The sequence below is a fragment of the Moschus berezovskii genome, chromosome X (assembly GCF_049115385.1).
Source record: "Moschus berezovskii isolate FMDL1 chromosome X, NW_MosBer_1.0, whole genome shotgun sequence".
Taxonomy (NCBI): domain Eukaryota; kingdom Metazoa; phylum Chordata; class Mammalia; order Artiodactyla; family Moschidae; genus Moschus; species Moschus berezovskii.
In genome coordinates, this window is record NC_142488.1 from 129,896,686 (window position 1) to 129,916,015 (window position 19,330).

At 40.5% G+C, this 19,330-nt stretch overlaps 1 protein-coding gene across 5 annotated transcripts in view; it reads right to left on the reverse strand.

Moving 5' to 3' along the window:
* The window catches only part of MCF2 (MCF.2 cell line derived transforming sequence), a 122,908-nt gene that overhangs the window by 84,674 nt on the left and 18,904 nt on the right, over positions 1 to 19,330 (reverse strand). For 2 of the 5 annotated variants that reach the window (XM_088834342.1, XM_088834340.1), the window contains exon 1: positions 72 to 111. In XM_088834342.1, coding sequence (XP_088690468.1) covers positions 72 to 96 — 25 coding nt within the window. In that variant the 5' untranslated portion in view covers positions 97 to 111. Of the gene's footprint in view, positions 1 to 71; positions 141 to 19,330 lie in introns of those variants that run through there. The other 3 variants (XM_088834339.1, XM_055438473.1, XM_088834338.1) reach the window with 2 other exon arrangements.

The following is a 19,330-nucleotide window of genomic DNA, read 5'->3' on the forward strand; positions in this document are numbered from 1 at the left end:
AATGACCAAATTACCATTGCTAATGGATTCAAACATTAATCTGATCTTAATATATGAAAATGTCTGCTTACCAGACAGGAAGGCAATCTCTTGCATTAAGGAGTGGCTGATGTCCTTTACACAGAGAAGCACTTCGTCTTCTGTGACAAATGAGAAAGGGAGAGAAACAATAGGCACATTAGAGAACAGCCGGAAACGCACAGGGGATTTCTTAGCGTGCAGGAAAGAACTCTGGGGGTCCCGAAGATCTGCCTCCACAGATGCAAGGCCGACCTTCTTATCTTTACTCCTCTCAGCCACCTAAGAAGAAAATCACACTCTGGATAGTGTCACTGGATAAATAAGACCAGTTGTCCTCATTCTCAGAATCTATACCAGGGGCAAAAGTCCAAACTCTAGGACATCCGGATTTATCTAAAGGGTAGACAGTCACGAAGAGACACTGTAGCATAGTGTCTTCTACTTCTGATAATGCCCTTCTCTCTGTAAAACTTTATTAGTGATTACAAAGCATTTTTCGGGTCCTTTATTGCATTGGATCCTTAAAAAACCCTGGAGAAAGCTATTATTATCCCATGTTACAGGTCAGGAAAAGTGTCAGAGATCGAGTATAAAGCAGTGGTTAAACATACAGCTTTTGAGTCCAAGAGACCTGAATTCCAATCCCAGCTTGCTGCATGTACTGGCTATAAAAACATGTACATGTTACTTAGCCTCTCAGAGTCTCAAGTTTCCTTACCTGTAAACTGGCCATAATAATATATATACCTCACAGGGTGCTGTGCCAACCAAATGCAAAATAACTGACATAAGAGTCAATGTTCCTTGAACAGCAGCCTATTAACTCATCTTTGACCATTAGAGGCGGGACACATCCATGTGATCTTCAGTATATTTTAGTTGTCCCAGATCTTAAGTGCTAATTTGTAATGTTCAATTCTAGTGAACTCCATAGGGGCCCCAGATCAAAGTCCACTACTGCCTCTGGTCCATGAGCCAGGATAACTTTTTCAAAGAAAACGGGCCATCGAACTCAGCTATTCTGGATCATTGGTTTTAATGCCTGTGGTTCCACATTTCTCAGAGAAGCCATGTCTTCCCCCTTGCCCACTGATACAGAGGGCCTTCAAAGACCTGGTCTCCAGTGGTGTCAGGCTGATGACACATTCCCTTTCTTGGTGTTCTTCAGATGGTAGCATATGGAGGGCTTGTATCCAGGCCCATCCTGCTCAAGGGCATTGCACACACAAGTTCTCAAATGACCCACACTAGACAATGGAACAGGGGTTCTGTTACAGAACCACACACACAAACAAAATTTGAAACATAAAGAAATGCATTGACCAATTTATTTTCATAAGATCAGTTCAATTGCTCAGTCGTGTCTGAATCTTTGCAACTCCATGAACTGCAGCACACCAGGCTTCCCTGTCCATCACCAAGTCCCGGAGCTTGCTCAAACTCATGTCCATTGAGTCGGTGATGCCATCCAACCATCTCATCCTGTATCATCCCCTTCTCCTCCTGCCTTCAATATTTCCCAGCATCAGGGTACTTTCCAAGGAGTTAGTTGTTCGCCTCAGGTGGCCAAAGTATTGGAGCTTCAGCTTCAGAATCAGTCCTTCCAATGAAGGATGAGATGGGAGATAGTGCAAGAGGACTAGAACTTTCTCTGCTCTCAGAGGCCTGCACAAGTGGCAATGTTCTATCATTTAGATGAGAGCATTAGGCATTAAAATATTCCTACATAATAAGACCCAATTTCCTCCCCGCTCTGATCAGTAGAAATAACTATCAAGATAAATGGATAAATTTGATGTCAGGTGGCAGATCTGGAAACACTAATATCTGCAACCTGATTCCTCCCATACCATTCAGGCTGTTGCATAGTTATACAAACTATGTCTATTTACTCTACATTTTTAAAAAATCCATTCATGTAGCAAGAGAGGCATCAGGGCATAAAATAAAAGGCCGAGGGCTGGGAGTGGGAGGACTGGACCTGATGCTGGCTTGGCCACTGAGAAGCTCTAGGGTCTGGAGCAAGTCACCTCTACCCCTCACTCATTACCCACCACGGGCAATACAACAAGTGCTCCAAGGCCCCAGACATCCTGAGATCCAACAACAGGTAAAATCCATAGGCAGAAGGAAAACACCCTGATGTTTCTATCATAAAATGTCTTCCACAGCTGTGCTGACAAAATCACATTTCAACACTAACACAAAAGGACAAAATAATGGTTAAAAGAAACAGACTCATAGGGATAGAGAACAAACTAGTTGTTACCAGTGGGGAGGAGGAAGGGGGAGGGGCAACACAGGGGGAGGGGATTAAGAGGTAAAAACCAGTATGTATATAATAAATAATCAGCACAGGAAATGCAGCCAATATTTTATAATAACTTTAAATTCAGTATAACTTTTAAAATTTGTGAATCACTATATTTTTCACCTGAAGCTTGTATTATAAATCAACTACACCTCTAAAAAAAAAATGGTTAAAAGAGAAGATGGTACTATTGGGTTGGTCAAAAAGTTCGTTTGGGTTTTTCATGGCATCTTACAGAAAAACCCAAAGAGACTTTTTGGCCAACCCCAACATTTTAGGGAATGATCACATTCTTGGTTGAAAACAGGGTGAAGGGAGAGGAGATAGTAGGAAAAGGAAACAGAAGCCACAGGGTTATCACTGAGCAGCCACAAAAGACACGGTGGGCTTGTTGCTGAGAACAAAGAAATAGAGTTCAGAGAAAGTTGACACTGAGTTAAACCCAATTTTGTATCTAACTTCTTGAATTTCCACACAGATTTCCCTCAGAAATGTAAAAATGAGAACAGATATGGTTTAGGATGCTCTTCTTGATGACCCTTTAAACTCTTTTACTCTAGAGCATGAGAAATAAAAAGCCTAGGTCACTAAAACTGGATCAGATCCACATTACAGTGTGTTCCTTGTTGACCAGATTTATATTTGATGTAAGACTTGCAGAGCTGCCCCATGCGGAAAATTCAATTGCTCAAAAATGAAAGGCGTGCATTCTCCTTACTTTGGACTAGTTGTGAAACTTCAAAAGGACTGGTTGGGAAAACAAAACAAAAAAGCACTAACGGGATCAATTGGGAGATTGGGATTGACATATATACACTGCTGCTGCTGTTGCTAAGTCGCTTCAGTCGTGTCCGACTCTGTGCAACCCCATAGACCCACCTCCAGGCTCCCCCATCCCTGGGATTCTCCAGGCAAGAACACTGGAGTGGGCTGCCATTTCCTTTTCCAATGAATGAAAGTGAAAAGTGAAAGTGAAGTCACTCAGTCGTGTCCGACTCTTCGCAACTCCATGGACTGCAGCCTACCAGGCTCCTCCATTCATGGGATTTTCCAGGCAAGAGTACTGGAGTGGAGTGCCACTGCCTTCTCCGATATACACACTACTATGTATAAAATCCTGGAGGAGGGCATGGCAACCCACTCCAGTATTCTTGCATGGAGAATCCCATGGACAGAAGAGCCTGGAGGTGTGCTACAGTCCACACAGTTGTGTACAGTACGGACACAACTGAAGCGACTTAGCACAGCAGCACATGGATAAAAAAGATAACTAATGAGAACCTGCTGTATAGCTCAGGGAACTCTACTCAATGCTCTGTAGTGACCTAAGTGGGAAGGAAATCTAAAAAAGAGGGGATGTATATTTACTTATAGCTGATTCACTTTGCTGTATAGTAGAAACCAAGACAACATTGGAAAGCAACTACACTCCAATAAAAAACTTTTTTTACAAAAGGGCACTAATTCAATAGGCTTCCCTGGTGGCTCAGACAGTAAAGCGTCTGCCTGCAATGCAGGAGAACTGGGTTCAATCCCTGGGTCGGGAAGATTCCCTGGAGAAGGAAATGGCAACCCACTCCAGTACTCTTGCCTGGAAAATTCCATGGACAGAGGAGCCTGGTAGGCTATAGTCCATGGGGTCTCAAAGAGTCGGACACGACTGAGCGACTTCACTTCACTTTAACTCAATAGGTAATTTGACGAACACCCTCAAAAACACCCTGATGGAACACTCTTCATTGAAAAGCTCAACCATGTGATTGCACAATCGAACACAATCAAGGACAAATTGAAGACAAGATAAAGAGAGTGGCTGTCAACTCGTTCATTCCATACATTTGATCACGAAGCAACAGAGGCAAGCTTTTATTGTCTTGGCTATCAATTGCAAACTCAATCTCTAACATTTCTTTTATAATATAAAAGGTAGTTGTGAAAATGAGAATACAAGCTCAAAATTCAAATATGAAGAATTTTATACATCCTAAAAGTTGTGGAAACAAATAATATATTTAGGATGGTTTGCAGAGGAGGAAGGTAAACCCATCTAATTAGTTGATTCATTTTGTTAGTGTCACTTGCAGAAAAAAAACCAAAAGGCTTGTCACCTTAATACAGGGTGTCCTTTACAGTTTTTAAAGATTTATTTTGCATCCATTTGTTTTTTAAAAACAAATATTTCTTGAGCACCTACTAAGTGCCAGATTCTATTCTAAACTGTGGATAGATGTTCTAGGTAACAGTAAAGATTCACAATCAAAAAACTTTTGTGAACTACTGGGGTTTAAGCATACTGCAACATTCCCCAGGAAACACAAACATACTGCATGCAACTCCTCCTTGGGTATGGGCTATGTATGCAGTGTTTCCCAAACCTATTCATTCAGGTACGTCTTTGGTTGGTTGGTTGGATGGTTGGTTGATTGGTTAGTCGGTTACTTTTTTCCCTTCAGAGTAAAAGAGAAGACAAACAGAAAGCAACAGAGAGCTTAACCGACTCCATGTAAACAAGCACTTGTTTTAAAAGTCAGAATACTCTACAAACGAAATGACTGCCATGGTAGCTAGAGAAGACCTTTCCCATCACTAAGAGCACTGAAACAAAGGCCAAGCAACTCTGTAGAAAGGAGACTAGAGAGAACAGTGGAGCATGTACGTGGATTTGAGTAAATGATTTTTCGTGTCCCACTTCTCCAAGAGTTTATGCCTCCATGAACTGAATATGTGCTACCATTCCAAGGCATTTAAATTCTACTGAGTTTATTAATGACTCCTATAGGGAAAATGATGGTTTATTTGATATCTACAAGCATTCTCATTTGATAGAAAGCGTTTTTACTCCAGATTCTGGTGTATAACAGCAATGATTCCAGCCGTTGAGCTTCACTTCCTAGTGACATGCTCTCATGTACATTTATCCCTTCCCTGGGGGTTCTGTTCCTATCCCATAGAAGAAAATGAGTTCTGAACCATGCTGCATACATATGCCATTCTGTCCAAGCACCAGAGAAACAGGGCAAATATTAACTGCTTAAAACAGCAGATACCTCTGCTTTCATCTTTTCTGAAAAATAAGATCCAAAAAAGAGGGCATATATGTCTAGTAGTCACGTATGGATGTGATAGTTGGACTATAAAGAAAGCTGAGTGCCAAAGAATTGATGCTTTTGAATTGTGGTATTGGAGAAGACTCTTGAAAGACCCTTGGACTGCAAGGAGATCCAACCAGTAAATCCTAAAGGAAATTAGTCCTGAATATTCATTGGAAGGACTGATGCTGAAGCTAAAACTCCAATACTTTGGCCACCTGATGTGAAGAACCGACTCATCTGAAAAGACCCTGATGCTGGGAAGGATTGAAGGCTGGAGGAGAAGGGAATGACAGAAGATGAGATGGTTGGATGGCATCACCGACTTAATGGACATAAGTTTGAGCAACCTCTGGGAGTTGGTGATGGACAGGGAAGCCTGGAGTGCTGCAGTCAATGGGGTCACAAAGAGTCGGACATGACTGAGTGACTGAACTAACTGTCTGATAGCTGATTCACTTTGCTGTACATCAGAAAGTAACAACATTATAAAGCAAATATACTTCAATAAAAAATGTTTTAAAATGGGGCACAAATTAAAATAGAAAAGGAAATAAAGGAAATGTAGACTAGAAAGTTATAATCTCTTTGCCACCACCAATACGAAAACAGGGGAAAAGTGCTGTGAATGATTCAGTCAGTTCAGTTCAGTTCAGTCGCTCAGTCCTGTCTGACTCTCCGCAACCCCATGAATCACAGCACGCCAGGCCTCCCTGTCCATCACCAACTCCCGGAGTTCACTCAAACTCATGTCCATCGAGTCGGTGATGCCATCCAGCCATCTCATTCTCTGTTGTCCCCTTCTCCTCCCGCCCTCAACCTTTCCCAGCATCAGAGTCTTTTCCAGTGAGTCAACTCGTCGCATGAGGTGGCCAAAGTATTGCAGTTTCAGTTTTAGCATCAGTCCCTCCAATGAACACCCAGGATTGATCTCCTTAAGAATGGACTGGTTGGCTCTCTTTGCAGTACAAGGGACTCTCAAGAGTCTTCTCCAAAAGTAGCTATTTACTGAGCACCTAGAACTTGCCAGGTTTCATGGGATTTCCCAGAATAGAATACTGGAATGGCTTGCTATTTCATTCTCTAGAGGATCTTCCTGATCCAGGGATCGAACCCACGTCTCCTGCTTGACAGGCAGATTCTTTATCATCTGAGACACCAGGAACCACATGGACAGAGGAAACCTGACAGGTTACAGTCAATAGGGTCGCAAAGCGCCTAACACGACTGAGTGACTAATATACAGTTTTTGCCAAGTATGCATAAAGTACTCTGTATGCATTTTCTCTGATCTTACAACAATCCTCCAAGATGGATATTAAAATCCTCACCTTATAGATGAGGTAAGAGGCTCAGGGAGGCTCCCATTCATGCACTTATTTATTTAAGAAATTCACACAGAACAATTGCTAGGCACAGGCACTGTTCAGACCCTAGTAGAAGATTCAGAAGAAGTTTTCACAGTGTCATCCATTTGGTTCCCTAACCTTCAGACAGGCAGAAGAATACAATCAGCTCTAATGCAAATTACTAACTAGATATAGTTTATTAACCTCACATTTTCTTCCAGGAAGAGTTTCATCCCAAACCATATCAAGAATGTTTATAAAACAATCTTTTGCCAGAAATGCCATTATTCTGACAGACTGAAATTCTTTTTGAAGGTTCACTATTGCTGATGTTCACGACTCAAATAAAACTTGGTTTTGTTTCGAGTCCTAAATCCTATTGCAAGGCAGATGGGAGTCTATGAGTGTAATTCTTCCCTTTCAATATGAACATCAAATACACTGTACCGTCTGTAAACAGTAATGACTTCGAACATGCAACAAATTCAAGTGCTGTCTTGACAAGTGTTATGCTTTAAAAGGTGGAACAAATAAAAGGGTAATTCTGAAACCATCACAAAATGAATTCCCGTTAGACTACAGTAGAACAAACTATGCAATACTTTGTTCTGCCATAAAGGTACAGTATAAAAGACTCACATAATCCTGCACTAACAAAGGAAAACCAAGATTCTTGCTACATCCTCCAATCTATTTTATTCAACTCACCAAACATCTACTGGGTTTTATTTGTTCCTCCTGCTAGGTGCTGTGGCCCATTGGAATATGAAAGAGTGTCTCACCACAAGCTTAAAATTAACAGAAGATACGACATCTAAACAACTGGCCATAATATGTAGTACAGTATGTGCTATAATAGAAATATACAATATAGAGTAAAAGAAGGGGAGAAATTATTGCATTGAAATTGAGAGATTAAGAAAAAGGAAGAAAAAAGAAAAAGGATTTCATTGATGAGGTGACATCTGAGCTGACCCTGGAAAACTGGGTGGGATTCAAATACACAGACAGGGGAATAAAAAATGACATTCCAAGTAAAAGAAATGAGGCACCAATGCAGGAGAAGGTGAATGCATCAGGGACTGTATATGTCTTGATATGGGTTGAGTTCAGAGAATGGGATAATCTAACTAAAGCCAGACAGCAAGACTGGAAACAAAAAGTGGAGAACTTTTCCAAGCCTCCAGTGGAGAGCAAGCTTCTGGAACACCTCTGATCCAGGATCTCTGCCTTAGCACAAAGGTATTTTCCAAGCAGGCAACACCTACAACACAGTGGTGGGGCTGGAGAAACTGGCAGAGTCTTGAGTCAACTACCAACTCTGGGTATAACCTTAAGATGTCCCAAGGCTCAGGTTGTTGATAAGCACTTGTGCATCAAAACGTGCAGGAAGGGAAAGGGAAGTCCAAGGCCCTCTCTCCTGTAGTATAAACTCCAAAGAAAACTAGGCCTGAGTACTAAGATGCCCATTTTTTTTTTCAAAAGTTAACATTTTGAAATCTCACATTTGACTCTTTTTCATCCTTCTACCCCAAACCCAATCTTAAGGACCTAAGAACAAATCAAAGCTGTAAAAGGAAAAACATGAAATCAAAAAAATTAATTCCCAGACTTCCCTGGTGGCGCAGTGGATAGGAATCCACCACTGATGGAAGGGACATGGCTTTGATCTCCGGAAGATTCCACATGCTGTGAGGCAAGTCCACCACAACTATTTAGCCTGTGCACTAGAGCCCGTGTTCCACAAGAGAAGCCACCACAATGAGAAGCCCGTGCATGGCAACTAAAGAGAATAGACCCCCCTCACCCCACCTAGAAAAAACCCATGCAAAGAAACAAAGACCCAGCACAGCCAAAAATAAATAAATCATAAAATGAAGAAATAAAATTTAAAAATTAATTCCAAAACTCTTTGTAGCTGGTATATACATATATACATCATTAGATCTCACAATTGTCATTTTAGATGTCATATAACACAAGATGAGCTTCCCAGGTGGCGCTAGAGGTAAAGAACCTACCTGCAAATTCAGGAGACAAAAGAGACGCAGGTTCGATCCCTGGATCGGGAAGTTCTACTGGAGGAAGGCACGGCAACCCATTCCAGTATTTCTCCCTGGAGAATCCCATGGACAGAGGAGTCTGGTGGGCTCCAGCCCATAGGGTTGCACAGAGTCAGACATGACTGAAGTGACTTAGCATGCATGCACACAGAGTGTGTAAAATCATATGCAGGCTGTGATGTTGCAGTATATATACATATTTATACATATATATACACATATATATGTATAAATATACACACACGATGGAATATTACTCAGCCACAAAAAAGAATGAAATCATGCATTTGCAACAACATGGATGGACCTAGAGATTATCATACTGAGTGAAGTTTGCCAAACAGAGAAAGACAAATATCGTATGTTGTCACATATATGTGTAATCTAAAAAAGAAAAGCAAAAAGATACAAATGAACTTATTTATAAAACAGGAACAGACTTGTAGTTGCCAAGGGGGATGGGGGAGGGCTGGATTGGGAGTTTGGAATTAGCAGACACAAACTACTATATATAAAATATATTTTAAAAAATAGGGGGGAGGCTTCCCTGGTGGTCCAGTGGTTAAGAATCTGCCTAACAATGCAGGAGACATGACTTCAACTTGGTCCAAGAAGATCCCACATGTTGCAGGGCAACTAAGCCTGTTCACTGTGACTACTGAGCCCATGTACCTTGAGACCTTGCTCTGCAACGAGTGAAGCCACCACAATGAGAACCCTGCATCTGCCACTAGAGGAGAGCCCCCATTGGACAACAACTTCTTTCAACAACACAAGAGAAGACTCTACACATGGACATCACCAGATGGTCAACACTGAAATCAGATTGATTATATTCTTTGCAGCCAAAGATGGAGAAGCTCCATACAGTTAGCAAAAACACGACCAGGAGCTGACTGTGGCTCAGATCATGAACTCCTTATTGCCAAATTCAGACTTAAATTGAAGAAAGTAGGGAAAACCACGAGACCATTCAGATATGACCTAAATCAAATCCCTTATGATTATACAGTGGAAGTGAGGAATAGATTTAAGGAACTAGATCTGATAGATAGAGTGCCTGATGAACTCTGGACAGAGGGTCATGACGTACAGGAGACAGGGACCAAGATCATCCCCATGGAAAAGAAATGCAAAAAAGCAAAATGGCTGTCTGGGGAGGCCTTACAAATAGCTGTGAAAAGAAGAGAAGTGAAAAAGCAAAGGAGAAAAGGAAAGATATAAGCATCTGAATGCAGAGTTCCAAAGAATAGCAAGGAGAGATAAGAAAGCATTCCTCAGCAATCAATGCAAAGAAATAGAGGAAAACAACAGAATAGGAAAAACAAGAGATCTCTTCAAGAAAATTAGAGATACCAAGGGAACATTTCATGCAAAGATGGGCTCAATAAAGGACACAAATGGTATGGACCTAACAAAAGGAGAAGATATTAAGAAGAGGTGGCAAGAATACACAGAAGAACTGTACAAAAAAGATCTTCACGACCCAGATAATCATGATGGTGTGATCACTCACCTAGAGTCAGACATCTTGGAATGTGAAGTCAAGTGGGCCTTAGAAAGCATCACTATGAAGAAAGAAAGTGGAGGTGATGGAATTCCAGTTGAGCTATTTCAAATCCTGAAAGATGATGCTGTGAAAGTGCTGCACTCAATAAGCCAGCAAATTTGGAAAACTCAGCAGTGGCCACAGGACTGGAAAAGGTCAGTCTTTATTCCAATCCCAAAGAAAGGCAATGCCAAAGAATGCTCAAACTACCGTACAATTGCACTCATCTCACATGCTAGTAAAGTCATGCTCAAAATTCTCCAAGCCAGGCTTCAGCAATATGTGAACCGTTAACTTCCAGATGTTCAAACTGGTTTTAGAAAAGGCAGAGGAACCAGAGATCAAATTGCCAACATCCGCTGGATCATGGAAAAATAAGAGAGCTCCAGAAAAACATTTATTTCTGCTTCATTGACTATGCCAAAGCCTTTGACTGTGTGGATCACAATAAACTCTGGATAATTGTGAAAGAGACAGGAATACCAGACTACCTGACCTGCCCCTTGAGAAACCTGTATGCAGGTCAGGAAGCAACAGTTTGAACTGGACATTGAACAACAGACTGGTTCCAAATAGGAAAAGGAGTACATCAAGGCTGTGTATTGTCACCCTACTTATTTAATTTATATGCAGAGTACATCATGAGAAAAGCTGGGCAGGAAGAAGCACAAGCTGGAATCAAGATTGCTGGGAGAAATATCAATAACCTCTGATATGCAGATGACACCACCCTTATGGCAGAAAGTGAAGAGGAACTCAAAGCCTCTTGATGAAAGTGAAAGAGGAGAGTGAAAAAGTTGGCTTGAAGCTCAACATTCAGAAAACAAAGATCATGGCATCTGGTCCCATCACTTCATGGGAAATAGATGGGGAAACAGTGGAAACAGTGTCAGAGTTTATTTTGGGGGGCTCCAAAATCACTGCGGATGCTGATTGCAGCCATGAAATTAAAAGATGCTTACTCCTTGGAAGGAAAGTTATGACCAACCTAGATAGCATATTAAAAAGCAGAGACATTACTTTGCCAACAAAGGTCCGGCTAGTCAAGGCTATGGTTTTTCCCGTGGTCATGTATGCATGTGAGAATTGGACTGTGAAGAAAGCTGATCGCCGAAGAATTGATGCTTTTGAACTGCGGTGCTGGAGAAGACTCTTGAGAGTCCCTTGGACTGCAAGGAGATCCAACCAGTCCATTCTAAAGAGATCAGTACTGGGTGTTCACTGGAAGGACTGATGCTAAAGCTGAAACTCCAATACTTTGGCCACCTCATGCGAAGAGTTGACTCACTGGAAAAGACTGATGCTGGGAGGGATTAGGGGCAGGAGGAGAAGGGGACAACAATGAATGAGATGGCTGGATGGCATCACCGACTCGATGGACATGAGTTTGAGTAAACTCCGGGAGTTGTTGATGGACAGGGAGGCCTGGCGTACTGCAATTCATGGGGTCGCAAACAGTCGGACACGACTGAGCGACTGAACTGAACTGGACGAAATTAGTGAAAGCTCGTGCACAATAATGAAAACGAAGTACAGTCAAAAAATAAATAAAAAATTAATCAATTCAAAAAAGAATCTATAAAAAAATATAAAAACAAGGACTCACTGTATTGTAGAGGGAACAATATTTAATATCTTGTGATAACTATAATAGAAAAGAATATGAAAAAGAGTATGTATATATTTGTATATCTGAATCACTTACACCAGAAACAGAACATTGTAAATTAATTATACTGCTATTTTTTACAAAACTGTTTATCCAGTATGATGTCAACTATATAATTAACAAACAAACAAACAAAAAAACTAAGAAAACTAACTTCAATGTTAACAGGGCTTTTCCTCTGGGCCATAAAAATTTTTTTGCTATATTTTTCACTTTTTTTTGGTAATGATCATGTTCACTTTTTTAAGAGCAGTTTTAAATTATAGCATAATTGATGGGTAAGTACAGCAATCTGCTATATACACCCTGCCCCTACATATGCATAGCCCCCGTAATCAACATCACTCATCAGAAAAGTACATTTGTTACAACTGATGAACCTTCAATGACACATGACTGTCACCCAAAGTCCATAGTTATGGTATCATGCAGAGTATTTTCACTGCCCTAAAATTCCTCTGTATTCCACCTATTCATCTCTCCCACAAACAACCCATGGCAATCACTGGGTTTTTTAAATTGTCTACATAGTTTTGCCTTTTCCAGAATGTCTTATTGTTGGAATCATACAGTATATAGCCCTTTCAGATTGGTTTCTTTCACTTAGCAATATGCATTTTAGGTTCCTCTATGTCTTTTCATGGCTTGCTAGCTAATTTCATTTTAGCACTGAATAATATTCCATTCCCTGGCTGTACCACTTTTTACTTATCCATTCTATTTTCCTTTTTTGGTAAGTTGTGTTTTCATTTTCATTTAATTCAAAATATTTTTCTAAAATTGCTTTGAGATTTCTTCATTGACTCATGTTATTTAGAGGTATGTTGCTTAATATCCATGTATTTTAGAATTTTCCAGTTATCTTTCTGATATTGGTTTCTAGTTTAATTCCACTGTGGTCTAAGAACAGCCATCATTTGATTTACACTCTTTTAAATGTGTTAAGGTGGTACATTGTGGTAATATTCCCTATAAGCCTGAAAAGAATCACTTTTTAAATTATATATTAATTTATATTTATTGAACTATAATTCACATACCAAAATTTCATCCTTTTAAAGTGTACAATTCGGTGTATTTTAGTATATTTAAAAAATTTTGCACCATCACTGCTATTTTTATTTTTTTTAATTGGAGAATAATTGCTTTACAATGCTGTGTTGGTTTCTGCTGTACAACAACATGAATCACTTATAAGTATACATATATCACTTCCCTCTTGAGCCTCCCTCCTACCCCACCCCCATCCCACCCCGCTATGTCATCACAGAGCACCAAGTTGAGCTCCCTGTGCTATATAGCAGCTTCCCACTAGCTATCTATTTTACACAGGGTAGTGTATATATGCCAATGCTACTCTCTCAGTTCATCCCACCCTCACTTTCCACCATTGTGTCATCACCTCTATTTAACTCCAGAACATTTCCATCATTTCAAAATGGAATCCTGTAAAATGCAAAACAAAACCACAATGAGATACCACCTACACCTGTCAAAATGGCCACAATCAAAAAGAATGCAAATAACAAATGTTGGTGAGGATGTGGAAAAATGGGAACCCTCGTGCACTGTTGGTAAGAAAGTAAATTGGTGCCGCCACTGTGGAAAACTGTATGGAGGTTTCTCAAAAAATTAAAATTAAAAAAAAAAAAAGGACTACCATGTGACCCAGCAATTCCACTCCTAGGTGTATATCCAAAAGAAACTAAAACACTAATTAGAAAACATACATGTACCCCAATGTTCATGTGTGTGTGTTAAGTCGCTTCAGTTGTGCCTGATTCTTTGTGAACCTACGGACCATAGTCCACCGGGCTCCTCTGTCCATGGAATTCTCCAGGAAGAATACTGGAGTGAGTTGCCATTTCCTCCTCCAGGGAATCTTCCTGATCCAGGGATCAAACCCAAGTCTCTTATGTTTCTGCATTGGCAGGTGGGTTCTTTACCACTAGCGCCACCTTGGAAGCCCAAAGATCATAGCAGCCTTATTTACAATTCAAGGTATAGAAGCAACCTTAATGTCCATCAACAGATGAATGGATAAAGAAGATGTGATTTGTGTATATGTATATGTATGCTGCTGCTGCTAAGTCACTTCAGTCGTGTCCGACTCTGTGCGACCCCATAGATGGAAGCCCACCAGGCTCCCCCTTCCCTGGGATTCTCCAGGCAAGAACAATGGAGTGGGTTGCCATTTCCTTCTCCAATGTGTGAAAGTGAAAAGTGAAAGTGAAGTTGCTCAGTCGTGTCCAACCCTTAGCGACTCCACGGACTGAAGCCTACCAGGCTCCTCCATCCATGGGATTTTCTAGGCAAGAGTACTGGAGTGGCTTGCCATTGCCTTCTCCAATATGTATATGTATATATATATATAAAATGAAATATTACTCATCCATTAAAAAATGAGATTTTTGCCACTTGCAGCAACATGGATAGACTTTGAGGGTAATGCTAAGTGAAATAAGTCAGACAAAGAAATATACTATATGATTAAACACTTATATGTGGAATCTAGAAAATACAAGAAAAAATAAAAAATTTAAAAAGACAATGAACTAGTGTCTAAAACAAAAAAGAAGCAGAAGTACAGACTTTGAGAACAAACTAGTGGCTATGGGGGAGAGGGGCAATATAGGGGTGAGGAAGTTGGAGGTACAAACTATTGGGTGTAGGATAGGCCCAAAGATGTACTGTACAACATGGAGAATGTATCCACTATTTTGTAATAGAAGTAAATAGAAAAATTGTATTTAATTTTTTAAAACTTTCTGGGAAAAAAAAAAGAATTCCTGTAGCATTATAAGTCAGTACAGAAAGAGTTAACATAGCAGGCCTCCACTGCTTACCCTTAGAAAGGCCAAATTGCAAAGTAAGCCTTTGGCTGGCATCTAGGAAATTTGACTCAGGAAGTAAACAATGCAGATTATGCTAAACACCTGCTTTCCTTTAGGGAGCAAGGAAATGTTGGTACCTGCTAGTGATAGAGTGCCTATGTGACAACCCACCACTATCAACCCTGCAAGAAGCCTCTAAAAAGAGTCCCTGACTAGGCACATTTCACATGTTTCACAACTTGTTGCTGGGGGAACTATTTAAGCACATTATTTGTGACTCCACTTGGAAGAGAACCCTTGAAAGCTTGTGCCTGCCTTTCTCCAGACTTTTTATCATGTGCCTTTCCTCTTGCTGATTTTGCTTTGTATCTGTTTGTTGTAATAAACACCAGCTATGAACACAACAATAAGCTTGAGTCCTGTGATTCTGCCTAGAAAGTGATTAAACCTGGAGTGGTCTCCAGTTGGTGATACCAACACACAGTCAATTCCCCAAAGGAAGAAGTAAAACTATCTCTATTTGCAAATGACTTGAATGTAGAAAATAATAAGGAATTCACACAGGGACAAAAAAACAATAAAGCATTTTAGTATTAATAAGCAAGTTCAGCAAGAGTATAGTATATTATTATAGTATATTCCAGCTGAGCTACTTAAAATCCTAAAAGATGATGCTGTTAAAGTGCTGTACTCAATATGCCAACAAATTTGGAAAACTCAGCAATGGCCACAGGACTGGGAAAAGATCAGTTTTCCTTCAAATCCCAAAGAAGGGCAATGCCAAAGAATGTTCAAATTACTGTACAATTGCACTCATTTCACATGCTAACAAGGTAATGCTCAAAATCCTTCAAGCTAGACTTCAACAGCACATGAACTGAGAAGTTCCGGATGTTCAAGCTAGATTTAGAAAAAGCAAATGAACTAGAGATCAAACTGCCAACATCCGTTGGATCATAGAAAAAGCAAGGGAATTCCAGAAAAACATCTACTTCTCCTTCACTGATTACAATAAAGCCTTTGACTGTGTGGATCACAACAAACTGTGAAAATTCTTAAAGAGATGGGAATACCAGGCCAACTTACCTGCCTCCTGAGAAATCTGTATGCAGGTCAAGAAGCAACAGTTAGAACTGGACAGGGAACAATGGACTGGTTCAAAATTGGGGAAGGAGTACATCAAGGCTGTATATTGTTTAACATCGATGCAGAGTACATCATGTGAAACGCTGGGCTGGACAAATCACAACCTGGAATCAAGACTGCCAGGAGAAATATCAACAACCTCAGATTTGCATATGAAACCACCCTAATAACAGAAAGTGAAGAGGAACTAAAGAGCCTATTGATGAAGGTGAAAGAGGAGAGTGAAAAAGCTGGCTTAAAATTCAACATTCAAAAAACTAAGACCAAGGCATCTGGTCCCATTACTTCACAGCAAATAGAGAAAAAGTGGAAGCAGTGGCAGATTTTATTTTCTTGGGCTCCAAAATGACTACAGCCACGAAATTAAAAGATGCTTGTCCATGGAAGAAAAGCTATGACAAACCTAGACAGCACATTAAAAAGAAGAGATATCACTTTGCTGACAAAGGTCTGTTAGTCAAAGCTTTGGTTTTTCCAGTAGCCACGTATGGATGTGAGAGTTGAACCATAAAGAAGGCTGAGTGATGAAGAATTGATGCTTTTGAACTGTGGTGCTGAAGAAGAATCTTGAGAGTCCCTTGGACAGCAAGGAGATCAAACCAGTCAACCCTCAAGGAAATCAACCCTGAATATTCACTGGAAGGACTGATGCTGATGCTGAAGCTAAAGCTCTAATACTTTGGTCACCTTTAACAAGAGCCGACTCATTGGCAAAGATTGAGGGCAAGAGGAGAGGGGAGTGACAGAGGATGAAATGGTTGGATGGCATCAATGACTCAATGGACATGAATCTGAGCAAACTCCAGGAGATAGTGAAACACACGGAAGCCTGGCATACTATACAGTCCATGGGGTCACAAAGAGTTGGATAGGACTTAGTGACTGAACAACAGCAAAGAACCTGTAGACCTCAGTATTGGGTTGCATAGCCCCACCCATTAGTAGAAAACTGGGCTGAAGATTTACTGAGCCTGGCCCTGCCCATGAAAGCAAGACCCAGTTTTCCCCACAGCCAGTCCCTCCCATCAGGAAGCTTGCACAAGCCTCTTATCCTTACCCACCAGAGGGCAGACAAAAGAGGCAAGAACTACAATCTCACAGCCTCCAGAACGAAAACCACAATCACAGAAAGCTAACCATAAAGAACATTTGGTAATCAATAATAAAAAGGTAAATATAATCAAAAGTGGACAGTGGATTTGAATAGACACATCTCTGAAGAAGGTATAAAACTGACCAATAAGCACATGCAAAGATGCTCAACATCATTTATTCATTATGGAAATACATATCAAGACTACAATTAGATAACACTTCACTCCCACGGGAATGGCAATAATGAAAAAAGATGGACAATAACAAGTATTAGCAAGTAAAAGTCACTCAGTAGTGTCCGACTCTTCGCAATCCCATGTTCTATACAGTCCATGGAATTCTCCAGGCCAGAATACTAGAGTGGGTAGCTGTTCTCTTCTCCAGGGGATCTTTCAAACCCAGGGATCAAACCCATGTCTCCTGCATTGCAGGCGGATTCTTTACCAGCTGAGATACCAGGGAAGCCCAGTTAACAAGTAATGTGGACAAATTAGAAACCCTATATAGTGTTCAAGAGAATGTAAAATGGTTCAGCCCATGTGCAAAATGGTTGAGCAATTTCTCAAGAAGTTAAATCATATGACCTAGCAATTTTACTTCTAAGTATATACCTGAAAGAAATTAAAACACACATCTACACAAAACATGTACAGAAATCTCAGTAGCATTATTCATAATAACCAAAAGTAGAAACAGAAATGTCTATCAACTGAAGAATGGGTAAACAAAATGTGGTATATCCATGTCATGGAATATTATTCAGCAATAAAAAGTAGTAAAGGACTGATACATGCTACAACGTGGATGGATCTTGAAAACATTTTGCTAAGTGAAAGAAGCCACAAATTATAAGATTTCATTTTATGAAATATCCTGAATAGGCATAGAGAGAGAAATAGTAAGTAGACTAGTGCTTGCTTCTTTTCAGTTCGTTTCAGTCGCTCAGTTGTGTCCGACTCTGCGACCCCATGAACCACAGCACGTCAGGCCTCCCTGTCTATTACCAACTCCCAGAGTTCACCCAAACAAATGTCCATCGAGTCAGTGATGCCATCCAACCATCTCATCCTCTCTCGTCCCCTTCTCCTCTTGCCCTCAATCTTTCCCAGCATCAGGGTCTTCTCAAATGAGTCAGCTCTTCGCATGAGGTGGTCAAAATATTGGAGTTTCAGCTTCAACATCAGTCCTTCCAACGAACACCCAGGACTGATCTCCTTTAGGATGGACTGGTTGGATCTCCTTGCAGTCCAAGGAACTCTCAAGAATCTTCTCCAACACCACAGTTCAAAAGCATCAATTCTTTGGCACTCAGCTTTCTCACATCCTTACATGACCACTGGAAAAACCATAACCTTGACTAGACGGACCTTTGTTGACAAAGTAATGTCTTTGCTTTTCAATATGCTGTCTAGGTTGGTCATAACTTTCCTTCCAAGAAGTAAGTGTCTTTTAATTTCATGGCTGAAATCACCATCTGCAGTGATTTTGGAGCCCAGAAAAATAAAGTCAGCCACTGTTTCCATTGTTTCCCCATCTATTTCCCATGAAGTGATGGGACCAGATGTCATGACCTTAGTTTTCTGAATGTTGACTTTTAAGTCAACTTTTTCACTCTCCTCTTTCACTTTCATCAAGAGGCTCTTTAGGTCCCCTTCTCTTCCTGCCATAAGGGTGGTGTCATCTGCATATCTGAGGTTATTGATATTTCTCCCAGCAATCTTGATTCCAGCTTGTGCTTCCTCCAGCCCAGCGTTTCTCATGATGTACTCTGCATATAAGTTAAATAAGCAGGGTGACAATATACAGCCTTGATGTACTCCTTTTCCTATTTGGAACCAATCTGTTGTTCTATGTCCAGTTCTAACTGTTGCTTCCTGACCTGCATGCAGGTTTCTCAAGAGGCAGGTCAGGTGGTCTGGTATTCCCATCTCTTTCAGAATTTTCCACAGTTCGTTGTGATCCACACAGTCAAAGGCTTTGGCATAGTCAATAAAGCCGAAATAGATGTTTTTCTGGAACTCTCTTGCTTTTTCGATGATCCAGTGGATGTTGGCAATTTGATCTCTGGTTCCTCTGCCTTTTCTAAAACCAACTTGAACATCTGGAAGTTCACGGTTCACGTATTGCTGAAGCCTGGCTTGGAGAATTTTGAGCATTATTTTACTAGGATGTGAGATGAGTGCAACTGTGTAGTAGTTTGAGCA